Genomic DNA, 26591 nt, shown 5'->3' on the forward strand with positions numbered 1-26591 from the left:
AAATACTACCAATACAAGCCCTTCTGGAATTTCAGTAAAATGACACAAAATCTGTATTCCTGTCAAATGAACATGTGCCAAAAGAGATCTCACCTTTCATTTACTGAGGTGAGAGTAAATAGCTGGTAACCAAGTAATTAACATCTGTATGATATGTTCACTTTTATATCAACAGATCTGATATGGGAGAAGTGAGATATCACATACATGTTGTTTTCACAAGCAGAACTGCACTTTAATGAACAGTAGCTTACACAGAAAAAGCATTTTCACTAGTATTTTTAGCAATGGACTAGCTTACTGAAATGGAGGGCATTTTATCTGTCTTTTGGGGGGAACTGCTTGGATACAGTGGCAAGAAGTGGGACCATAAACTCTTACCTGTGCTGACACCACAACACTATTGGCACAGATCACAGAATGGTTTGGGCTGGAATGGACTTTAAAGACCATTTAGTTCCTCTTTCCTTGACATGGGCAGGAACACCTTCGATTAAACCAGGTTGCTCAGAGCCCCATCCAGCCTGTCCTTGAACACTTCCAGGGGTGGGGCATCCACAACTTCTCCGGAAAACCTGTTCCACTGCCACATCACCCTCACTGTGAAGAATTTTTTTCCTAATGTCTAACATAAACCTGCCCCCTTTCAGTTTAAAGACACTACCCCTTGTCCTGTCACTACCTGCCCTTGTAAAACATCCCTCTCCAGCTTAAGGCCATTTTGCAGATGAAATTGAATGAAACAGAAAATAGGTTGGCACTTCAACAAAACTGTGTAGGGTAATTTCTCTAACATCTACAAGCAACCAATGCATGTAAGTGGGACAGGGAACACTTTATGATGATACCAGTCTCCACATATGGAGGTTTCTGTACCTTGTCAAGTGAAGTGAGCTGCTATTACTCGAATTTTATTTTCATTGAAACAAAATTCTTCCCATTTCTCCCCCTATGTACCAAAACCAGAACAAACTTACACAGATAAGACTGTAAGATGTAAAGTCTGGTAACAACTACGTATAAACAAGGCCATTCAAACTTCTGAATAAATTAAAATACCAGCTTAGCAAATCTAGGACTCCAGAGAATACCTTAATAAGATAGTCTCCCTTCAAGATCTCCAACAGGTGTGTAGGAATAGCTTTTATTTAATAGATACTGTATCTTAGCTTCTGGACTGCTCTTTGATGCCTCTCCTCTTGACGATGCAAGAGGACTGGAGAAATTAGCCTTAATAACTACTTTTTTTACCCAAATTAATTCTTACCTTCATCTTGGTTGCAGCATCATCTAGTGTTGTGACTTCATGGTCTTTATGCTCTCCAAAAAGCTTGTCAATAGCAGATATTGGGCATTTGCAGTGGTAACAATAAGTGTCTACTTGTGTTTTCTTCAGTTCTCTTTGTGGGCTCTCAACCTGAGGAATGTTTGCTGCTGATTTTTCAGGGTACATCACCACAAAGCCTGAATCTTCAAGCTCAACAGGAGTTCTTTGTTCTGGCTCATTAACAAATTCATAACTATCAGCAGCATGATCAAAGGAGTCCCTGTCTTCAAATAATAGCTCCTCGTGTGTAAATTGAGATGATATTTCATCTTGCAAAAGCTCTTCTTGTGTAATCACATCATAGTCCATTGACTCAGCAAAATCTTCATAAACATTACGGTGGTGCTCCTCTCTTTGCAAGTCTGGATTCTCTGTTCGCTGGATGATAGGAACAAAGGACAGATGTTCCTGAGTAAATTGATCATCTACACTGTCCTCAGTGTGAGCCCTGACATATGGAACATACTTTTCCATTTGAGGAACTGCTGTTATGTCTTGCCATTCTTCCTGCTTAGTACTAGCTTCTTGATATGCAGCCCCCTGATAATCCACTTGATGACTGTATTCTTGTTGACTTGACTGCTCTGGCAACTCTTCAGTTCTTTCTACTGGTACGTTTTCTTCTTCCCTTTGTTCAGTGATGTCAGTTCCTGCACCTGAAAGAACTGTTCTGCTTCCAAAAGGAATGGCATGCGTTGGCTTGCAAATTGTTGCTTGAATGTTGCTGTCAACCTGGAATTCGTCTCTCTCCATAACACCTCCTTCTAACGGAACCTCAGTTTTGATATGTGGAACACCCCCAGATCCCTGCTTCTGCTTATTCTCTGAACCCCAGGCCAAAATTCCTCCACTAAAGGACTCATCTTCTGGTATCTGATCTTTTTGAGGCCCTATGGCCTTACTTGGAATTTCATCTTTAAGAATATATTTTTCAAAATACATTCCAGTTCCATCATCTGTGTCTGAATTTCTACTAGGGAAAGAAGCATTAGAATTACCACTGTCTTCATCAGAGGGAGTCTCATCCTTTGTCTTTTCTCCTACTGCTTCTGCATAGAGGTCCTTGTATAAAAATGATAGAGCAGGTGGCTCCTCTAAAAGTTCTGGGTTAACTGCAGCAACAGTGGTAGGGAACAAGAGAGATCGTTCTAGCACTCCTTCTTCTGAATCAAAGAGTGGGGTCCCTGGTGACTTCGATTCATCTTCTACATTTGTAACACTTTTAGTACTAGAATCAAGTGATTTTTTCAGTGGTAAAGGTTTTGAAGAATCTGCAAATGACTGCATTATTTTGCTTTCTCCTTTTATGGTACCATAAAAGACTTCATCCACATCCTCAAGTAAGGAAAACTCTTCCAAAGTATCTACCTCAGTACTTTCTTTAAAAGATTTGGCTTCTTCCATAGATTCATTGGGGTCTTCTGTCACAGGAGACAATGAAATTCGTCTTTCAAATTGTGGCTTAATTGAGGATTTGTCATCTATCAATGTGTATTTTTCAAAGTAATCCATATCAGCAGTGCCATTATTAGGATCCAATTTTGCATAATTATTGTTTTCTGGCAACAGGAGGTTTTCTTCTTCAGTTTCTTCAGTTTCCTCAACATCATCCTTTTTGACCAATTCTACTAGTTCATGGCTTGCAGTCTTTCCCAACACTAAGCTTTCTGAAATTTCTGTAGTTCTTCCAGAAATTAGGGCTCTCTGGTCATCCTCAACTAATTTTCTGCTGAATGAAGGATTTGTTTCCAAATATTCTAATTTATCAGGCATGTGTTTACTTTCTTCTTGATCAACAGAAGAAATGTGTGTAGGTGCATGAATATTGAGTATTTCATAACCTTCTGAAATTATATTAAATAGATCTTTTTGCTCAATAGTCTTCAGAGCACTCTGACTGTCTTCGACAGCACTTGCATGTTCCATTTCTTCCTCTTCTCCTCTCAGGTAATGTTCAGACACTTCAGACATTTTGCCTGCCTCCAGATGTTGCATTGCTTCAATTTTTGTAGGGCTTAAAGTACTAGTTTCATGCTCCAGAAAAACTTTTGGGCCTTGATTATCTCCTACCAGAGATGGTAAATCATACCTTTGTGTTCTGGGACTAGTGTCTGAGGACTTCCTGTGAGGAAATTTATTTGACACTGAATCAGAAACTCCAAATGTATGTCCCGTAGTCTCTCTAGTCCCATGAACTGTAAATTCTGTGTGACTTCCAACTGGGAATTGTTTTGATCCAAAATCAGAAGCTTCATTTGGAGTAAGCCGAATTCCTTGTGTGGCTACATCTGCAGCCCCTATTGGACTGATTGAGCGAGCTTTCACCTCTTCTACCAGCCAGCTAGCCAGCCCAAAAGATGGAATATCTGGGTTCTGCTTTTCTTCAGAACTTGAGCTAAGGGGCTTAAAATCTGCTGAAGAAAGGTTGCTCCATTCACCAGAATAATGCTGAGTTGTGTGTGTCACAGTTTCATGAACAAGGTCTGATGAAACAACTCCCAGATGCTCCAAGGCTGTAGGCTTTTGGTCTTCAAAACGTTGCATTTCTTGTCTATGGTCTCCTTCAGTGTAATTGCCAGAAACTTTGTTAGATTGCTTTCCAAGCATGCCTGCTACATCAGGTAAAGATGATGGAATATTTTGTTTCTCTTCATCACGAGTGAGAGATACTGACTTTTCAAGATCTGACTTTCCAGGTGATTTATGGAAAGGCATAAATGACTCTGATGACACTGCTTGCTGGTCTGCTACATCCATCACCTTTGACTCTGTGGTCACTGACCTTGGCACTATCTGAACATCAGGTTGCATTTCTTGCTCATATTTCTCTGTAGTGAACTTGGGGGAACTTCTTAGCTGCTCTGGAGACAAATATATTGTGTCCAATAAACAAGATTCTGGCTTGTCTTGGTCTTGCACTCGAGGCATACTCTGCAAGTGCACTGCCTTTAAGCTTGCTGTTTCAGGTGAACTGAGTTGAATTTTTTGCAACTGTTTTTCATTGTGTGGTGGAATTACATGTTCACACTCTGATTGTTTGGGCTGGGTAGTAAGTGGCTGCATACTCTGATTTTCTTGTTCAGCAAGGGACTGTGTGGGAACCAGATATTTAGAGACTGGTTTTGAATAGTGTGGAACTTCTTGCTGACATGTTTCATCAGCTGAATAAAATGGAACTGAAGGTTCAGACTGGGGTTTTGAGGGTACACTGAAGTAATCCTGACTTTCTAGAGTTTCTATTTTGTCTGCAGAATATGATAAATCTTGTTGTTCAGATTCTAATTGTGTAGCTGTGTGGAAGTAGCGTGGAGCCTGTTCTCTCTCAGCTTCAGGTAAAATTTCACATTCAGCCTCTGACTTTGCAGCTACAGGCAAACATAGAAGAGTTTCTGTATTCTCTGCTTTTCTTGCAAAAAAGGACCCTGGCTCAAGCAGGGCAGTTTCTGTGTGTTCTGTTTTACAGTGGGAGTAAGATATATCTAAATGTTCGGGGCGTGAGCCTTCAGTTACAGGTGAAGACTTTGGACTTCCTTCAGGGGTTGTTTCAGAGAAAGGATGCGAAGCACCCAAAGGTACAGACACTGTTTGCTCAGTAAGAGATGAATATGGTTGAATTTTGTGGCTGTCTGCTTCCTCCGTGGAAAATGATAAATTTTGTTGTTCAGTTTCCAGATGAGCACTTAAAGATGAAGGAGCACCAGTGTCTTGCTTCTGTGAATGTCCTGCTCTCAGTGGGACCATTTCACAATTTTCTGCTTTGTCAGTAGGACTTAATAAATCTGATGGTTTGAAGTTTGGTTGTGCAGTTCCCTGCTCCTCAGTCTTGACAAAGGTATGTGCTACAGAAAGTGCTTCTGGCTGCTCTGTTTCAACATCAGAGGACTGCAAACTGACACATGGCTGGTCTGGTTGGACCCCATCCCTCCACTTTGTTTCACCAGTGAAATATGGTATCTCTGAATGCTCCAGCTGGGCAGTCTGTAGTAGCTCTGCCTTGCCAGAGGAATATGATAAATCTAGTGGCTTTATTACACTAGTCTCTGCTTTGCCAAGAGAGTATGACAAATCTGGATGTTTTGAATTCAGTTGTTCTTGTTGCAACTGCTCTGATTTTCCTGTGGAATATGAAACATCAGAAGGCATGAACCCTGCTTGTGCAGCATCCTGTTTTTCTGTTTTCCCAGAGGAATAGAAGTCTGGGAACTCCCCTTCCACTGGGGATGTGTTTCGTTGCTCTTCCATGCCATGAGGACTTGAAAATACTGGTTGTTCCAATTTTAGTGGTACTATTTCATCTGGGTGTAATGTATAGCTTCTCCTCTCCTGTTTGACCTCCAGCTGTGAACTTTGTTTTTCTTCACTAGCAGAAAAAGACAAATCCATGTGCAGTGCTTTGCCCATAGCATCCATGACATTTTCACGTTCAGACTCTGTTGGGACAGCCCATGATGGCTTTGTTTTGACAAATGAATGCAACAAACTCTGTTCTTTCAACTCTGGCTGTGCTGTTTTATGAGGTTCTTCTGTACCAACAGGGAATGACAAATCTGCATAGTCTGAGTTTGCTTGGGAATTTTGCAGTCCTTCTGTTTTCTCCATAGAGCACTGCAGCTCAGGGTGTTTGGCCTGCATTCCTGCATCTTTCCATTCCTCTGCTTTGCTGAGAGATGATGAAAACTCATCTGTCTTTTCTTGCTCTGGTTGAATCTTTTCTTGCTGTACTGTGCCAGTGGAATGAAATAAATCCAGGCACTCCAAATCCTCATCAGCAATTTGAGTTTGCTGTGTTTCACCAATTGAACATGATAAATCCATTACTTCTGCCTCTGGCTGTATGATTTCATGGTGTTCTAATCTGTCAGCAGATACATCTGAATGGTGCGATTTTGCATTTAAAGTTTCTTGTTCTGCCTCACTGAGAGAATGACGTAATTCTAAATGTCCCAATTCTGTCCGTGCTTTCTTGCCTTCTGCCTCCTTTTTGAAAGAATGCAAGAAGCCTGGCTTCTCATCTCTAGCAGTTTGTCCTTGCTCTGTTGTGCCAGGCCAAGATGACAGATCTGGTTTTTCTAACACTGGTTGTGTGCTTCCTTGTGGCTTTGCTTTATCAATGGAATGCAGTGAATCAGGATGCTTCGACTCTGCTTTTAACATTTCTCTTTGCTCCATTTTTCCACTCCGGGATGGTGCATCTGGAGCTCTCTGTTTCTCCTTTGCAGCTTGTGGATGCTCTGCCCTGCTGACAGACTGTTCCTCTTTAGAGCATTCCACAGCTGTGTGCTCCATCCCTCGTTGCTCCACTTCCGTGGGCAGGAATGCCAAGCCTGCATGGCCTGGCTCCAGCTGTGCAGGTGAGAGTTGCTCCATTTTGTCATGGCCATACAATGCACCTGCCTCTTCCAATCCCAGCTGGATTGTTTCCTGCACTTTGTTGAGGGAGTGTGGTAGACCAGGATGTTCAGGTTGCAGCTGTGAAGTTTGCAGCCCTCCTACTTTGAAAACAGAGTAAGGCAAATCAGAATGTTCCTGCCCTGGTTCTGCCATTTCTCTTTCCTCTGCTGTACCAACAGAACAAGACAAATGTGAAATTTCCACTTCTGGCTGAACTGTTTTCTGTTCCATTTGTCCAAAGGGATAAGTTTGCTCTGTTTCTTGTGCTCTTCGTTGTACCTCTGTGCTGTCTAGAGGAGATATCACATCAGTATGCTCTGGTGTTGTCATTTCATCACCTCGCCTGTCAATGGAAAATGATAAATTTGGTTGTTCCAAGCCCTCCTGGGTATGTTCTAAAGTGTCCCTTTTATCAGGAGAATGTATTAACTTTTCTTGCTCTAACTCCTGCTTTGCAGCTTTCTGCTGCTTTTCTCTGCCACGAGAAGGTTTTCTGTGTTTTTGATCCAATGGTGCTACTTCTTCCTGGCTTGTCTCACCAGTGGAATGTGACAAATCAGGATGCTTCATTTCCCATGGCGCAATTTCTGGATGTTTTGATTCTATTGGTGCAGTAGCTGGAGCAGCTCTTTTTCTAGCTACTTTAGGCAATTCTTGGTGTTTAGACTCAAACTTTTGAATTGATTGTCCTTTGCCTTTACCAAAGGAAAATGATGAATCTGAGTATTGTGAATCCAGTTGTGAGCATGACTGATTTGGGTAGTGAGATTCTACTTCCATACTTTCATCTTGTGCTCCTTCAGCCAGGCTTGCTTGTGAATCCAAATGTTCTGATTTTTTCTGAGTTTCTTCCATGGAGTATGAGAGCTCTGGATGTCCTGACCCCTGCTCCATAATGTTGCCTTGTTTTGATTCACCACTGTCACACGAAATATCCGGATGTTCCACCATTACTGGTTCAGTTTTTCGTTGCTTCAAATGGAATGGTAAGGTTGGGTTTTTCAATAATTTTTCTTGCTCATGAGACAAATATGGTAAATCTGGATATTCTGAAGTTATTTCCATTTCCAGTGGAGCTTCTTTTTCACTGGAAGAAGGCAATAATGTTTGCTCCAGCTTGGGATGTACTATTTTTTGTTGCTGTGATTCATGTTGTATAATTTCCTTCTCTGTTTCTGTACTTACATAAAATGTTTCTTCTGAATATGCTGGTTCTGTTTGCATTTTTTCTTGCATTTGTTTACTGAACGAATATGGCAAAGATGGATGCAGTAACCCTGGTCGAGCTATTTCTTGCTCTGCCAAATTATTTTGGTCTATGATCTGTGGCTCCTCTTTACCCATGCTTTCTGAAATACCTGAATATTCTGTTTCCATTTGCACAGCTTCTTGTTGGCCTGTTTCCTGCTGTTTCATCTCTCTTTGTGCTGTATCTTGTTCCATTCTGCCAAAGGACAATGAAACATCTGGCAGGGGCACATTCAGTGATGGTGTTTCCTGTTGCTGACTAACAGCAGTGGAACAGGAAGGAAAAGACTGCCCCTGCTCCATTTGTGTTGCTTCCCAGGGCTTTGCTCTGTCAGTCGATTGTGACTGCAAAGTTCCTGACTCCACTCCTTTTTGCATCACTTCTCCAGTGATAAATGAGGAATCATTCTTTTCTGAAACTACTTGTACATTTTCATGTTGCTCTTCTTCACTAATGAAATATGATGACTCTGGACCTTCTAAGTTTCTCTGTACAGGTTCTTGTACTGTTTCTCCCTGGGAATACAGTGAATCAATTTGTTCCAGTTTTGGCTGCAATTTTTGATGTTCTGTTTTGCCAGTGGAAGATGTTGTCTCTGGCTGTTTCACCTTCAGCTGTGAAGTTTTATGTTCCTGTTCTTTTCTGGTAGAATGTGGCCAAACCGGATGCTCTGGCTGCAGTTGAGTAGTTTCTCCTTTCATTGCCATGGCAGAGGAATCCAGCTCACCTCCAGACTGTGAATCCTGCTGCACAGGCTGTGGCTGTTCTCCTTTGTCAATTTGTGACAGTTCTTGCTCCTTTCTTTTATTCATGGGATATGGAAAATCTGAAAATGCTGTTTCCAGATACCCAGTTTGTTGTACCTCAGCCCTTCTGGTGGAATCAAGCGTATCAAGATGTACCAACTGGAGTTCTGTAGTGTTTTCTTTATGTGCTTCCTCCATCAAACATGATAAATCTGAATGTACCAGTGCAAGCTCTTCTTCTTGTTGTTTTTCTTTTTCAGGGCAATAAGGCTGTTCCAGTTCAAAAGGACTGAGTGCTTGGTTTTCTGTTTCTTCCCTGGAAAGCAAAACCTGATGTTCCTTTTCCAGCTGTGCACTTTGCATTTCCTTGACTACTTCCTTGGTTAAAGAAGAGTCTGGATGACCCATTTCCAGCTGTGCATTCTCTGATTCCACCATTTCTTCTCTGGAATATGATAGATCTGGGTGCTCTGTCTCCAGCTGTGCATTGTCTGATTCTTCCATTTCTCCCCTGGAAGAAGAAAAGTCTGGATGCTCCATCTCCAGCTGTGCACTCTCTGATTCTTTTGTTTCTTCCTTGCAATAAAATTCTGGATGTTCCATCTCCAGTTGTGATCTCTCTGATTTCTCTGTTTCTTTTGTGCAAAAAAGCTGTTCTGGATAGTCTATATCTGGTATTGCACTCTCTGATCCCTCTGTTTCTTCCTTGGAATATGAGAAATCTGGAAGTTCTGTCTCTAGCTGTGCACTTCCTGGTTCTTCTATTTCTCCCCTGGAAAAAGAAAAGTCTGGATGCTCCATCTCCATCTGTTCACCCTTCAATCCCTCTGTTTCTACCTTGGGAAGAGAGAAGTCCAGATGCTCTGTCTCCATCTGTGTTGTCTCTGGTTCTCCAGTTCCTTCAGTGGAATATGAGAGGTCTGGATGTTCCATCTCCTTTTGCCCACCTTCTGCTTGTTTGTTTTCTTCAATGGAAAAGTCAGAGTGATCAAAATCTACTGCTTTATTTATAGCTGAAGTTTTCTGTGTTTCTTCTGTTTCTGTATGAACAGGATATGAAATGCCGAAATATTTGGAATCTATATTTTCAGGAACTGGTGGTTTTAATTTAATTCCTTGCTTCTCTGCTTCCTGAAGTGAAAAGTCTTGTTCAGACTTTGTTTGGTTCTCCAAAAGGACATTTTGAGTTTCTGAGGATGGGGTCTTTTGACCCTCTTCTCTTTCAGCTGAATACATTAGATCTGGAGTTGCTGACTCTGACACTGCGGTGGATGATGATGGACACTCAGTTTCTTGCTTCTCTATTTCATCTCCAGAATATGCTAAAAGCACGTGTTCAGACTCAGACTGTGCAGACTCTGATGACTGAGTAATAATATCTTCCTGTCTTACTTCAGTTGAAGTGGAATATTCAGATTTAGCTGATGGAACATCAGGTAAGATAGACTTCTCTGTTTCCCTCTCAGGATGCTCTGACATAGATTCTGTAGGCAAAATATGCTGGGAACTTGCTCTATGTAATTCATTGACAACATCTGCTGAAACAGACTGTGATGCGGAACTGGGCTGAACTTCCTGCTTCTTCACTTCATCCAGATGATCTGATGCTGTGAGCAGGGATTGGTCTGGCTTCTTGTTTGCATTTTCGGCTGAGGGAAGCAACACTTGTTTCTCATCAGACCTGAGTGACGTGGAGGTTGTTGACTCTGTTATTGATGTTCTGGCCGTGGCTGAATGACTTTGCTCCTTCCTGGTTTCTTCTTCATTCTTCAGCAAATGTCCTGAAACCTGATTTGGAGTCTCCAGAAGAGGTTGTCTCTCTTTTCTTTCTTCATGTTGAAGAGTTGATTCTTTCATTTTATAAGGTTCAATATTTTCAGATGAAACATCATTTTTCTTTGTAAGCTGTTTTTCAAGAGGTGGTGTTGGTGAAGAAAAGCTTTGATTTGCTTGTTCTGTGAGTTGTTGTCTTTGCTTCCTTCTTCTCTCTGAAGGTGTTTCAAGAATTTTACTTCTTGCTCCCTGAAAATGTATTGGACGTGTTGCTTCTGAAAGTGAACCGAACTTCTGCAATCTTCCTTTTACTGATGTTTCAAGGAACTTTTCAGAATCTCCTGAAGCTGAACTGCTTCTCCGGCTTCTGTTTTTCTCCAATGTTTCAGGGGCTGGCCCAGTCCCTCCAAAAATTGAGTTGAACAGCTGGATTCTAGCTTGTACTGGCCCTCCAAGAATTGGACCGACTTTTCTCAGTCTGCTCTCCCTAAATATTGATCTTATTGGAGCACGTTTCACAGGCTCTTCTTCGATATTCTCTAGATCTTCTTTGTTGTCCAACATTTCCTCATCTCTGTCTTGTGCTTCCACCTGCTCCACATTCAACATGGAGGCTTGCACATCTCCTAGAACAATTCTTGGTTTTTGCCTCTGCATTCCAGAAGAGTCACGTTTTTTATTGCACTGGCCTCCCTTCGGTGTTGTAGCCATTGGCAGCCTATTTGAAGATTTGCGTGTCCTTTTCCGAACGATCTTGCCTTCATCCATAATAAAGATAACTTTTCCTGGAGGAGAACCTACTGGTGAACTTTCCATACTGTAAAGATCAGAAGCTGTACTAGTTTCTGAGGTCCAGGGAGTAGAACATCTGCTCGAGCTGGTTTCCCAGGTTATTCCACTGTCTTCACTTTGGCATGTTACCATAGAAAAGGAAGGGTTAGTCATGATGTACTGCAGCTTGGGTTTCACATCTTCACTTTGGATAAGATCTTTTAAACTACAAACAAAAGAACAAATAACAAAAGAAAGCTGTAAAAACACACAACAAATCAAAGTATTGCAGGAAAAAGCTGAATTTCTTCATTAAAACAAAAACGGCTTTCAAAGTTGTAAAAATACTGCCTAAGCATAAATTTTGAAGTACAAGCATAAGAAAAGTCATATTTCATCTCACAACTATATTTTAGATGCATTTGTGTAAAACTGCATGTTGCAAGGTTAGTTCACTGAAGGGGAGGTGTTTAAATTATCTTGACAATGCAGGAAGAACAGTCTTTGATCTGACCTTGTTTTGCCAGTGTGAGATTGAGCTGATTCTGGGGCTATTCTCCAGCATGTGTTTATCTCACAGTATAAATTAAACCTTTCATTAAACACTTCAAAGATACTGTCAGTGTTTTAATAGCACCCACACTTGCTTTGCGCAAGTGTGAATGATTATACAATGCTCAAAGCAGTAGAGAGTCTATACACTGGTTTGTTACTGTCTTCTCATGTATTTTATCCTCTAAGCACTCTAGATACTTTAAAAAGTAATTTAGAATACATTCAACAATTAAAATATACTGGCACCTCCCCAAAAGAAACCGCAATGTTTCATAAAGCTGGTTTTAAACCTTACGATGTGTAATCAATACACTATCATGTGCTGCAACCAGATCTCTCAGCTAAAATAATAAAAAGACTAGAGAAAGGCTTTTCTGAGAAGCTTTGGAAAAGACAACTTCATATTTTTCAAATTCTTCAAATTAAGAGTTAAAGATTAGCAAAAAGCAATTAAAAGTTCATTTACGGAAATCACATTTGTAGCTAATGGAAAGAAAGGCAGAGTATTTGCTGGACAAGATGTAGCCTTCAGAAGAGCAGAAGCAGTGAAGTCTCTTTAACGCCCATGAGAGAATGCACATCTATGGCCACACAACATATGCTTCCACTGAACAGAGGGTAGGGTCACTTTTCCATTGATTAGGATAAGGCACTTCAACTAAAGTGAAGAAACCTAGCTACAGATCAGGGATCAGAAAAGCAGAACTCATCTGACCAACCGCCAGAGGCTGTAGCCCTGCACCACACGGGGGCCAGAGATACCTGCAGGCTGCAGAGGCAGGAGGACACCCCTGAGAAGCAGGTGGCACTGTGCCAGAGGATACTGAGCACCAGTCAGAAGGCAGAGGTCTTTGAAGGTGAGAAGAAATCCTGTGGGAAGTCATAACTGCCTCATTAAGCAAACTGCCTGGACTGTAAGTTTTTGGAAAGGACACCCAGTGAAAATACTCAGTACCTAACGGAAACAGAAATGTAATCCTGCTACTGGTGGTGCTACCCTTACCTTTCCATTAATTTACTTTCCAGAGCCCAGAACAAGAAGGGCTGCACTGGGCTGGTCCATGCTCAAGTCTGTGCAGACCGAGGCACAAAGCATCTCTGATGTCCTTGGTGCTAACTAATGTCCCTGTGGGACAATAGCCTCACCAGGCTGCAGTGGGACAACCCAGCATCAAACTCCAGCAACGAGGCTTAAACCCAGTTGTGGTGATGGGGCTGGTCTGAAGATGGTGACTGGCAGGGAAACTTGAAGGCCCACAATTCAAAGCATGTCTGAGTGTGCAATACTAAATAACTGCATATTAGCCACTCCCCTCCTGCCCCGCCAAACCCAGCCCTCAAACAGATTTAAGCCACAGCATGTACAGCTGATTATCTGCCTTGGTGTAGTACTCTTCAAAAAGTCTAAGTCCATAGGTGAAGACTTACAGGCTGGAGAAAGAGGTAAAGCAGAACACATCTATACCAACTTTTCTCTTAAGTTTTTCATTTGCCGGTTCCATGGCATGTCATTAACTTGGACATAGCAAAATAAAAAAAAAAGAAAAATCAATAGCAATAGTACTAAGGAAACTTGCAGTTATTTTAGACCACAAGAAGAGATGAATTTTTTAATTTTTTTGACTTCTACATAATTCTTATATTTTTAAACCTATTTTTCTGCACTACTTGGTGCAATTAAATAAACCTTCATACAGAACAGAGCAACACTCCCACTTGAGTTGATATTAATGAATAAGAAGGGGTTGCCCTGGCCCCGCCTATGCAAAAAGCTTGAATTATATGCATCATTATCTCATTTTCATGGTCACAAACTTGTCACAGCTCATATTCCTCTACAGTGTGAGGAGATGTTGCTTTATACTTTTAAGACCAGAATGAGAGGCATACAACTCAAACATTTACTTCCAATACACTTCCAAATGCTGCATTTTTGTCAACTGTTTTCAAGCTGCACAGTAGTAGCTGAAAGACCCTTCTCTAGTCAGAGGAAGTGTCTGCCACTGCAAAAAGATATTTGCAATGTTTCAGCTCATAAATGTAGATATGAAGCCTCTGACATCCAGGGCAAAAGCCAGTGCTGGTTTTTATCCATATAGACATTTCACACTCATTCCTATTGGCACTTATATTATCAGCATGTTATTTCACTGCTACGACATCGACTTAATCCTTTTCTTAGTCTTGGAAACACTAGCAGCCAGTTTCGTGCCTCCTGCCATAACAACTCAAACCCAGATTTTTCCTCCTGCCTCCTCCTGCTTCTCACTATGATTTCTGTGCTGTGTCTACTGGGATTTCAGGTTTCTAGTCCAGCATGGCAGGCTGGACAGATGTTCCTTTATGTATCATATGAGGGAAGAATTTTCACCTCCCCAGCTGCTGGAGTGATTGTGTTCACAGTGAGTGGGGTCTATCCGCCTGTGCACACCCCTACTGTGACGGATATATGGAGCCAGCCTATCAACTTCCTAATATTCGCTGCAGTCTTTCTTTATCCTCTTCATATCAGACCTTGCCACTGCTGGTATCATAAAAATGTGTAGCTGCTTGCTGCGTAATTTCTCACAAGCTGAAAATAACACAGATAAAATGACCAAGATGTCAATCTATGTCTGTAGTCTGCACTGACAAGATCTCATTTTCTGAAAGCTCCCATGTCTTCCCAATTGAAGGAAATGCTTTGCTGTGCTTGTGTTTTCATTCTGTACATATTTGGAGTTTCTGCCTTTACCAAGGTGGCCCCTTCCCCCTGCAGCTATCAGTAGGCTCAGCAAGGTCTCTGCCTATTGTTCTGCATTTCCTGGGACTACAGTTCATCCATCTTCTTCAGGCTAAGAGAATAGGGAATGGAAAGACACCATCTCAAACCCAGCCTTCCACCTGATAAGGTACTGTTGACTTCTTTTGGTTAATGATGCCTCTTTTGGCAACAGAGTGGTGCATGCATCTGTTGAAATTCAAAGAAACTATTATCCAAAAAACAGTAAGACAGCTGCTTGCCCAGCTACAAAGTTGAGTTTTAGGATGAGTAGCTGGGGGCCAGGACCTGGGCTTGTCTCACACATTTTTTCCCATCTCTTATGAAGGGACACAACCTGCCATAGTGCTAACTCTGTCTTCCAGACACCTGGTCATGGCATGGCCCAGTGGCATTGCCATTTGCAGGATCAGATGCTGTTGGAGAATCCACAGCACCTCCATGCCCAGAGGTCTGCAATGCTCCTGAATTCTGGATTCTCCACCATGTTGTAGAGGGAGCATAGGTACCAAACACTTCAGTCTGGGTGGGACACTTTACACACTTACGTAATCACTTTGTTGAGACCCAGCGGGGAACTTCAAGTCTGGCAGCCCTACTGCTACACAGGCCTTTATTAAGGACTCAGTTTTACCCAAAAGGGTGAAGACAAACAAAACATGGAGTGCTCAGCTGCAGGAGCAGGTGGAGGCTAGCTGCATACCTCACCTCTGCAATGCCCCCACCTCAGCATTCTGCCCCATTCAGCTGCCCTCAGTTACCTTTTGCTCAGGCCCTGACATACTTGAAACTGCCCGCACAGCTCTGCTTCCTACCTCTCTCACCTTCCCTGCTCATGCTCCTGCTGCAGGTGGCAGAAAAACAGCCCTGCCAGCCTCTTCCACCCCTGCCCAAGTCAGGCACTGCCTCATATAGACGCATCTAAAATCACACATGCTTTCCCCATGTCTTTCTCTGCTTTGGGTAGGGTATGGTAATTTTTTTTTTTCAGAAGATAAATCCACAGCACTCCCCATCCCTTTCTTCTCACCATCCATTTGCTATTATTCCAGTATTTTGCTCTCCAGATGCTGCAGCATGGCAGGAAGACACTTTCTCCACTGTGCTTCCCTTTCCAACCATTTTCATCAATCACTATAAACAAGACTTGTCTCTAAAACTCACACACCTCTGATCTTGTGGATGCACTGCTTCATTAGAAAAACAAACCAACTAAAAACCACTTCCAGAACACAACAACTTTCTCCCCATTTTTCTCCCCATCTACTGGTTATAGATAAACACTAAATGAGCAGATAAAATGAACCCTTACCTATTCCAGGCAAACAAGCTGTCTGGAAACACTTAAATTAGCTGCAGAGCCATTTTTATGTGAACCCTGCACACAGACACATCCAGAGACCTTCCCGCTGTAGAAGGAAATCAGCTGAGAATGGTCTTAAAGACAGAACTGTGTCAGAACAGCTCATCCATCACACATTTGTTAGAGACACAGATATTCCAGTGGGTATGTAAGCTAGTTAAATGGTAAACAATTTTATTTTAGTTAGACTTAATTTTCACCATTACCAATACAAAAATTAAAACCTGTTAACATCATACTCATGCTTGCCTAAAAGAACACAGTATTCAAAATATTTTACCTGTTTAGGTGATTAATTGGATACATGGAGCTAGAAACAGAAGCTATCTACCATGATCATCTATCCTACATAGTAAAATGCCCAAAGGCAAGAAAATACTGTACAGGTCCTACACAGATCAGTGGGGGTTTTGTGCTGACAAGGTTATGGAACCGTTATCCCACCTTTCTAAAAGGTTCTGATGCTACATGTCGGTCTCATTACTTACATTAAAAAAAAAAAAAAAAACAAAAACCCAAACCAAAACTGTGCTAGGAAACCAAATTATTTAAACATTACATTAATAAGGACAATAAAGACATGAAACCCAAACTCTTCTGCCTTTCACATGCATGCCTGGTAATTTTGGGATAAATCATAATTTCTCCTGCAGCTTTTGGGATTTTATTTGTTGCAGTCACTGCACAGTGTAGAACTGGAGTGGTTTGGTCAGAGCTTAGGGACTGGTGTCTCAGAGGAATACCAGGGCTCTTCTGCTTGTTTCATACAGGCGCTTCCTGACCTTGGAGCAGTCATCTGGTTGCATACCTCTCATATAAAATAGGTATGAGGCTATTTAACATGCTTGAAAGGCAGAAATAGGAGCCAGTGGGGACTTCCCTGCTGACTTGCACAACCAGGTGCTGTTCAACTGCATTCAAAGGAGGAAAGCAGAACAGAGAACTTGGGGTTGTTAAAAATAAATTGATGGCAGCAGGGTCCAGGACAAGCTGCCTGCAGCCAAGTTTGCATATTAGTTACATCTCCTCTAAGCTATGTTTTCAAAGCCCATGCACTCAAAAATATTTGTTCTGCAAAGGGGGCTTGAAAACCTGTTTGTCAACAAATAATTAGCTCACAGCTTGAGTTAGTATTTCCCAGGGGCTCAACCTATCTGTTCTTGCCAGGAGCTCTGCCCAGGCACTGACCACAGAAGGAGGCTTGAAGCTCAACAACCCTGACATTTGTGACAACATCTAAGCAATTAAAGAGTCAGTTTTATTTAACTTTACTAAGCTATTTCTGAGTGCTTGGTGCAGTCATCACATTTGTGCCGAACCCAAAATTTTACATCTCCTTTAACCTAATTAAACAAACCAATTTAACCTATTAAATAACTAACCAATTTAAATATGCTCAGTTACCAGTTAGCATAGCTCTACCTTTCTGGTGGACTCTGATCTGTTTATTAGTAGGACAGTTAAGGACAGAGAAAAACTCTGCTGTGTTTAATATAACTGGGAACTAAAGAGAATGTTTGCTGTGATTTAAATAAGTGCTGAGATGCAATGTCCAAGTTTGCATTGCAGATGTTGCCAGCCAGAAGCAAGACACAGCTGTGATGAGCTGCTAACAGGCACCCATGGAGAAGTCATCCTCTCAGCACAAATAGTAAATAACTGTGAGGCTACATAGATTTCACTCCCTTTTTAGCAATTCCTACTTGTGTTTTACAATTTCAGTTTTACTATTTGTTATTTAACTGCAGATTCTATTAAAAATCCTATCTAAATCATGTTTTAGTTGTCTGCAGTGAGCATCTCCACTCCATGGACTTTTCTTGCAGGGATATAGTGAAGTGCAAGCAGTGTTTTACTGGTCTGCAATCCCTCTCTCTGCCAGTATAGGACTGAAAAGCCAACACACCCTTGGGAACAAAGCAGCATTACACACCAGAGTGTCCCCCCACTGAGGAAAACTAGCTCTTTATTTCCCATTCAGGAAGGTTTTCCTGCAGTTCTAGAATACATTTCCCCATTTGGCTTCTGCTCTTACAGCACTTTGGGTGGGTTAGGTGCAGAGAACCTCCCACTGCCATCTTTTTTCTCCAGAGACCATCAGCAGTGTCAGAAAGCACTTTGAACTGTGATACACACAGAGTGATGGTAAACGGAGATGGCTTCACAGCATGGAGGTATTAGGAAATGTATGACACATTTCTTAAAAAATGGGTTTCTGGAAAAAACTTAAGCTAACAACATTAACATATTAGGTTCTTCCTGCAGTATCCACTCAAAACTGATGAGGTCTACTCAAGGGACTGTCAGGCCTTGCAGACTCTTTATGAAATCAAAGGCACTGGCATAGCCAGAGTGTCTGTATGGCTCAGGTTGCAGATGCCTCTGCATCCTGCGCAGGACCATTGGGGAGGGCACTGGGCCACAGCCTAGCTTGTTACATTCCTAACGGTAGGAGAGCAATACTAGGACAATAATCTGTTTCTGTGGAAGTTATTAAGAAAACAAAAATATTTAAAAAAGACAAAAAAATTAGAGATCAAAGGGATAGAATATTTCCCATTCCACCATAAAAATCAGCCATACAAATCATGACCAGCAATAGCAGGCATGTATAACGAGGTTTTCCTTTTTAAGGAAAGAAGAAACTGAAGAGGGAGGGAAGTGGGAAGGAATAAAGGGCCATAAAAAGGAACCAATTTTAATGCACCATTATAATCTTTGAGCATTTTCTCTGACAAGCAAATCTGCAGAGCATTTAAGATCCATATGTGACAAAGAGTCAGCCAGAGAGGGAGGAGTGGAAGGAGATGCCACTTGAGCTGGCACATCAGAGGATCTTTAAATAGAAAAGCTTTCAGGGAACTCGGGGTAGGCGCTTACCACACAAAACTTAATTACAGCCATACTCATCTGAAAAAATATTACAGCCCTCTACTCCCCCCCCCCCCTTTTTTTTTTTTTTTTTGTCTGCAGCAATTGGGTAAGGGAAGGGGGAAAAGCCACTAAACCAGCATGGGACTCCAATCCTGGCAGCTCCTGGGGGATGATGCCTTGGGGTGGAGCTGCCAGCTCCCTCTGGGGCTATGAGTCCCAGAGGAGACATACCTGTTAGTCAGCTCCTCTGCTTCCTCTGGATCTATGGCCTCCTCCTCCTCTTCTTCTTCCTCCTCCTCCTCTTCTTCTTCCTCCTCTTCTTCATCTCCTATGAAGGACGAGGTCTCAGATGCCCTGTCACACTCGGCACTACAGGAGCTCTCCATTCCCTTCCCTACTCAGGCCCTTGCCGGTGATGTTTACCCCCGACCCTGTCCTCCCCAGGGCTGCCTGAAGCAACTGTCATCCCCAGTAGTACTCACTTCTCCTGACTCAGGGCAGTCTTTAAATAGAAGGCAGCAAAGTTACAGCGCAGAGTTGCTGTTGTTCCTACCCTGGCTCCCAGCACCAACCCGGTGCCAGGACACGTGGCTCTGTGGCCATCTCTCCAGCTGCTCTCCCCCTTCGCCTGCTGCTGCTGCCACAGAGCTGCCTGTACCGCAGACACGGCAGTCAGGCAGCAGCAGGGAGGAAGGGGGCCAGGCAGACCTTCCCCTAGCCACCTCTAGCAAATTTAGAGTGGATGGCACTGATGAAGCAGAAGGAGAGCTTATCTATGGCTCAAGAGAAGGCACATTTCACAAGTTCTGCCCTTGAGCTCACCCCAGAGTGCTTCAAGCTTGAGCTGGAAAGGTCAAATACAATAACTAGTGGATGAGCTTCTGACAAACATATTTAATTATTAGTATCGCACTGTAAGAGATATCAGATGCACCATGGTATTTAACCATGCAAAAGAAATGTATTTAAACCCTCAATTTCTCAATGTGTTAAATCACAGGATATTTAAAACTTCCTATTTGAGCAGACTTGAACCAATTATAGTTTAAAGACAAGTTACATTACCATGCGGAGTTTAGGTTAAGCCACATTTACCCTTTATTATTCTGCATTTTACAAAAAATGCAGTGCTTTTCACAGACAAAACAGAAATATTTCCAATCTGTACTAGTCAAAATAATGACTTTATTTAAAAAAAAATTAGAAGAGACGGAAAACTAAACCCCTGATCCTAAGTAAAGAAGTTCCAAGATATTTCAAGTATAAATGACTGTATGCCCAAGCATAAACTCTAATGCCCCCAGCTTTTTTTTTCATTGTTCTTCAAATAAATAGCTGGTTATAAATCAATCAGCAAACTCTTCCTTAAGAGTGCTGTAAGTACAGACAAAGCCAGCCATGTACTTCTGACTACAAGCTGCCTCTGCATGCTAAATTAAAACTCTCCTGATATTTCAAAACAGTAGGTACAGGTAAAACTTTCAGCTCCCTTGATCCATGCAGTGACATCCACAATTTACAAGGTGACAATGTAATTTCTTTGAAAAGTGTATTTGAAACAGATATTAAACTAAATTAAGCTCCCTATGTGGAAGGCAAGAGCATTACAGGTCTTCTAGAAATGCTTATAGATGAAAACCACATACATTGCACAAGTTTTGATTCAGTTTTCAGCACAGCAAGAGAAAGTACCAGAAACCCTTCAACTTAGCTCCATCTGTACTTCTCACAAGTGAATTTGACCTGTAAATGGACCAAAATAGCAAATTCTTTCATGCTCTTTGGACAAGCATCATACTCAGTAAAATCAAGGGAAATATTTACATCTGAACACAAGAGGATTACAGAAAAAATGGAAAGAAACCCCCAAAAACCACAAAATACAGGACAACCAGTAGCAAGTACAGTATAATAAATCAAGAGTGACATTCTCTGATGGGCTTAAATGTAACATCAAATATACTGTGAATCAAGTCCAAGAAAAGCACTAGTTCCAAATAAATGTTTGGGATTCACAAATATAATGTATTCACAAATGCTAACTTCAGGTTTTATACAAATCATCTTACATCCTTTTATCATCACCCTGCAATGTGAGTCTTAAAATTGATTTATATTTATTTCTTTGTGAGTGTCCTGGGTTGTAGTGTAGGATGTGCACTAAGTATTCTATCACCATCTTAATGAACTGTTGAATCCAATTGTTGGAGCAGTGCTCTTCCCAGGCCCCTCCCTCAGGGCTATCTTCTGCTAATAGCCCATCAAATGCCTTGCCCATGACTCATAGATAACTCCCTCTGGGAGTTATCTCTGTTTAATGGGTCATCAGGGACCCATTGCATGACTCATCATCCCATTGTGAGATGCTCCGCCCAGGAGGAGGAATGAAGCATTCTCACCTGGATATAATCTGGGGTTTGGGACAGTACGAGCAGCCCTTACCCACTGGATTCCCAGAGGAACAGAGCTACCAGACCTTTCTACGGGATCACTGCTTCAAGAAGACCACCTCATCTGGACTGCTTCCATCACTCTGCTCAGGTTGTATTCTGACTCTGTCAGTGGTCTTTTGTATTATTGCATCTATTTTATTTTACTTTCTTTCCTTTCTTCCTATTAAATTGTATCTCTGACTTGGAGCCTCTCATTTGTTTTGCTTTCAAACCACTACAGTGAGGGATAACAAAAAACATCTAATATTGTCAACACATCTAATGGTACTGAGAGTTCACTTACACATTCACATTTCAGGACAAGTGAGAGCAAGAGCTAGAGGAGAAACTTTAAATTTCACAATGTATAGCCTATGCCAGTTCTGCACTGCCATCACCAAATGTGAAGCACTTGCCAATATCTGGTCCTACTGTGCACCTCTGAGGCTGTTAATTTAGTCCTGAAGGACTAGAGTGAGTTCTTAAAATCCCAGAGAAGACACTAGTGGTTTCTGACACGAGATGACAAAAGACAAGAAAACCCAATGCCAAAAAGAGTAGTCAAGAATAATAATTAAAAAAAAAAAAAGTGCTGAACTAAAGCAGTTTTATTTCAAGGCAGTAACAAATCCCAGAGAAGACAGCATTTTGCACACACACTGAAACCTTGGTCAGTTGTGAAAAATACCTTTTACCAAATGACTCTTAAAAAAACTATTCCTGCTAGAATGTATGCCAAGGGATAAGTAGGTGAAAGTTTTTCTTTTGAGGCTGAGGAAAGGTGAAAACTTTACCCTAACAAAATTTATGATAGCCATAAGTGAATTTTTCACTCTGGATACTTGTCCAGAGCAGATGAAAACCCAGGTCATTAGACCTCTAACAAGTTCAAACTATAGGGAACTGAATTCAAAGTTAAAGTCCAGCTCCCACCCACTCTCCTCAAGCCATTTATTTTGCGCTATTATATCTGAAATTTTCTGACTTAAGTTGCAGCCCACTATTTAACAAATATGCTATCAACAGGCTTGTTCAAAAAAAACTGGGGAAAACCACCATCTAGAATTTCTGGTTATAGACATGGGTTTATCAGGGGGACATAAACTTGAGAAAAAAAACACAAAAGGATTCTTTTGAAAGACATAGGCCATTGTGTTACAGACCTTAACTTCTATTAAAAATACCACTGAATTGGTAGGGCAATTTTATAGAGTACCTCACAGATACCACAATTTTTCAAACTAACCTTTTTAAAACAGTTAGGAAGAAGCAAAATTTAAGGTGTAAGAAATGTTGACACATTAGGTGATGCAATGCAAACTCACAGGAAAGTTTTATGCCTTTTATAAAGCTTTGTTTCTCACATTCAACTCACTTAAAATGTATTTCACCAGTTTAACATTTATGTCTCTTCTTATTTATCCTAGGTCGGGAAAGTTTTAAATTTTCTAGACAAAGATATAGGCAATATCTTTTTTTAGAAGATATAGCCAAAACCCCCTTTTCCCAGAATCTACACAGAACTTGTGGAGCATCTTTAAATCTAGACATCATCCTGTCCTAAAACCTTGTCCTTCAATTTTACATAAAGTGAACTAAAGTGAATGTTTCACTGACACCCAAGTCTACCATCCTATAGGGAAAGGGTGGTGAGGTGAACATATGCAAAGAGGGAGAACATTTCAGCGGACTGCGACAGTCATATTAAAACTGAAAGACAGTTCAAATTGCAGAAGGAAAGTCAATTGCAGACACAAGGCAAAATTCTACATCGACTAGACTGTGACAAAGTGTGTAGAAAGTAATCTCACATCAGGCATATAGTTTACAGTACTTAGAACTTCTAAATAAACTAGAACTTAAAAGTCTGCACAAGAAGACATAATGCTTGTTATTTTACAGTTATAAGGGTTTTCGTAATCTTGTTAGAGAATGTAATAAATCAAACTTTTGCCTATTTACAGACATACTGCAGAATAGCCATGATAAATCTTGATGAATTGCAGCATGGGTCTTCCCTCATGGGACATTTCCTAGTCTACTTAATTATAGGAAATATTTTAAATATGCAGTACAAAAGAGCATGAATTGGAAAAATTACCCGTATCTTCCATATATAAACTTCATTTTACTGGACTCTATATAAAATATTAAACTTAAAAAAATGGAAGTACGAATTTGATATCAGTGGTAAATAGAGTCTTAAAAAATAATTGGTCTTCAATATATGAAATACATACGAGACACACGAGTTGTGCTATAGGAGGTCTAAGAGAAGGTTCGCAATTTTTTGGAAGAGCTGTAATTTTCAATATTACTTATTTAGATTCAATTTACAGTGGCTGACCAATTCACAAAGATTTACGTAAGATCAAATGACAAGCCCAGCACTGATTTGCACTGATTTGATTTTTATTTGGTCTTTTTGTCCAAAAGATACATCACTACTACTGCAAATATGTAAAAGGAAGCACTAAAAATTTTCTTTCCTACTCTGTGTGAATGTGAAGCATTTATGTGCATCGAATTGAGCTTTTTAACTTCAACTTCTTCATAGTACAACTGTTGCTTGAAAATTCCAGTTTAGATCATAGTTTTTGATATTCAGAGTACTACAAAACATAATCTAGCTTCATTTTCATAACCAGTTGCTTGTTATTCCAGGAAAAAATGAAATAAAACTGGAAAGTGCTAAGTTGAGCAGAAGTGCTTACTGCAATTAAGCAGATGTAAAGCACAGACTCTCTGTTCATCAAGAAGTTGGTAGTGCACAATGCCTTAAGGATGTAGTCAGATTTGCACATGGTTTAACCTTGAATGTCTATATTTCATGGTTAAATTTATCTGAATTAGTGGTTACACAGATCACACAACAAACTAGTCAGTATATCCCCATATGTTCTTTAAAATAGATGTATTCCTGTTGTTGGCTGTGAGTTTCTTCTAGAAGTCAACAATGAAAGCATTTTCAGAAAGCATATCTTTGAATGAACAGCTGTATTAACAAATATCGATAATAAAAAATGCCACATCCTTATAAACATTTTCTTAACAAAAGTTTACAGAGAAAAACAAATTGCAAAAACCACGAGGTAAGTACCTCCTGATTTTGCAAAAACCACGAGGTAAGCACCTCCTGATTTCTTTATTTCAGCAGGGTCCAAAAAAAAGTGAAAATGAAAGAAGCTAGTTATCTTCGGCGTTTCGTTGTTTTTAAAGGTAATATACAGTTCAGGTCTTTCTTGTCTCGTAATACCCGCCAAGCCTGAGGAAAAAAACCATAAGGTTTTCAAAAAAGGACTATATAATCTTTGCCATTAAAACTTAAATACCATTATAAGCAATAAGCATCACAGTTCCACAAAATGAGGTTTAATTTTTTCCCCTTCTTTAAAAGAAAGTTTGTGGGTTGAGATTTTTATTTGATTCATTTGTTTTCAGGATTTTTTAAGGGAAGCAAAATCCAAAAAGTACACAAAATGCAATGAACTAATAAGGAAGGTAAAAACTTTCAAGAACAGATTGGATTTTTGGAGACAGAGGTGTTAACAACATTTAAGCATTACACTGGTACTCTAACTGCAAAACAATTGTCTCAAATTCACACATGTCAAAGTCCCTGATAAATTATGTTAAGCATAGTCATTTCTAGAAGTTAGTTGTGTCTCTGCAACAGGTTACTTCAACTTTCTTCTGTGTTCTAGTGTGAGTTTCAGGACACGTGCTATGCTGTGACTGCAAAAAACTGCAGTGACCTTCCTGTGTTTATAGAGAGGCCATTTACACTCCGATGTGTAACGAAAACCACAAGAAAAACAATTCTCTCAAGGACAAAACAGATTGTTTAGGCTTCTTAAAAAATAGTGCAGGATATTAAAAAGTACTTGCACTTTTAGAGCAACTATCATTCTTACGGTATTTAGTAAATTGGACATTTTTTTCAGGGCTGTATCACTCTAGTATATTGCTTCCAGACAGCTAGGATAAATGTCTGCTTTTACATTTTTCAGAAAACCACAGAGGTTTGAAACAAATTTAAATTTAATGCTAACCGAAAATTCTGAAAAGAGAAGTTCACTCTGATTTCACAGTACCACAAGAGCCCAAGCCACTTTGTAAATGTGACTTTAGCAGATTCACAAAATCAACTATTTCATGTACAAATATGTGAATGATTCAGTATTTTGTACACTAACATGGTTAAATAAAAGAAAAACTAATGAACAGAATTACAAAGAAAATGTTATCCTTTTCTGACTAGTGTCTCTTATAGCATTTGCTCTATTACAAGTATCTTACAAGAATTATTTTTTGCTGAAGAAGTCTTCAAGGTACTTGAAGACTTATAAACAAGCTCCGAGAACAGTTTAATAGGGGAGTCTTAAATGGTTAAAGCTGGAAGCCAGTTCTGTGCACTAATCCCTAGTCATAACTACATAAAAAATAGTCAGAGATCTCAAAAAACTAGAATTTGAGTTGCAATTCCAATGCCATGCCTATGATAGGAGACAAACATAAAAGAAAGCTGGGAGCAAAAATTTTCAGAAAAAAGATGTTTAAACAATGTCTAAATTTTTCTTTGTTTCAAAGTGTCCTCTCCTCCCCTGACTGGGACAGTGAAAGTTCCTGTTTGAACTACTCATGTTCTAAAATTATGAGTGTGGTCTCCCTAAAGAACCCATCTAAGTAAGTTATCAAAAATCAGAAAACCTTCATTATTTTGGTGATGATATTTATTAAAAAGAGGGATAGTGAGAAATATAAAATATTATCTATGACCAGTGAAATTCGTGCAGGAATTAACACTGAATGAAAACAAAGTTGTACCACTGTTAGAATTTGACGCACACAAGAAAATCTAACAGAAAGGGTTTATACTATTTTGAGGACCCATTTCAGTGTAAACCTAAAGTTTATTGGCAGACAATAATGAATACTCTTAAGAAATTATTTTTCCACATTTAAAAAAACCCACATTTCTATTACTTATAGTACAAAGTATAAAACATCAGAAACAGGCAGGTTTAATGACTAGCATTTTCAAGATATTATAACTCTCTTGAAAACAAAGTGACCGAAAAATTGCGAGATGTACTTTTTACCTGTGCAAATTCAGCTCTGATCACGTCAAACTTCTGTTTCTCATGTACAGCTCTGGCAGTATTTGTCCCATCAAAGGGCTCTGCAAGATCAAAAACAAACACGAAAGCTGTTAAGAAAATCTACTAACCAAGTCAGGTCAAGCTTACCAAATTGCCAAATAATTTTTTTACCAAAAGCATAATAAATAGGAACCAAATTCCTCTTTGGTTCTCAAGCTTTCTTTCTACATAAAATTTATCAAAAAAA

General features: G+C 40.3%; 2 protein-coding genes across 3 annotated transcripts in view; both read right to left on the bottom strand.

Moving 5' to 3' along the window:
* CMYA5 (cardiomyopathy associated 5) overlaps positions 1-19387 on the bottom strand; it is a 46384-nt gene extending 26997 nt beyond the window's left edge. The window contains exons 1-2 of the mRNA XM_066181245.1: positions 19042-19387; positions 1268-11483 (exon numbers count right to left, since the gene is read on the bottom strand). Of these exons, the coding sequence (XP_066037342.1) occupies positions 1268-11483; positions 19042-19196 (10371 nt within the window). The 5' untranslated portion in view covers positions 19197-19387. The remainder of the gene's footprint in view (positions 1-1267; positions 11484-19041) is intronic.
* A 488-nt stretch (positions 19388-19875) lies between these two features.
* Positions 19876-26591, bottom strand: part of TENT2 (terminal nucleotidyltransferase 2) — a 45482-nt gene continuing 38766 nt past the window's right edge. For both annotated transcript variants that reach the window (XM_066181247.1, XM_066181246.1), the window contains exons 14-15: positions 26345-26424; positions 19876-24507 (exon numbers count right to left, since the gene is read on the bottom strand). In XM_066181247.1, coding sequence (XP_066037344.1) covers positions 24433-24507; positions 26345-26424 — 155 coding nt within the window. In that variant the 3' untranslated portion in view covers positions 19876-24432. The remainder of the gene's footprint in view (positions 24508-26344; positions 26425-26591) is intronic.

The sequence above is a fragment of the Chamaea fasciata genome, unplaced genomic scaffold (genome assembly GCF_029207755.1).
Source record: "Chamaea fasciata isolate MVZ Bird 193981 ecotype frontalis unplaced genomic scaffold, bChaFas1.0.hap1 SCAF_4, whole genome shotgun sequence".
NCBI lineage: Eukaryota > Metazoa > Chordata > Aves > Passeriformes > Sylviidae > Chamaea > Chamaea fasciata.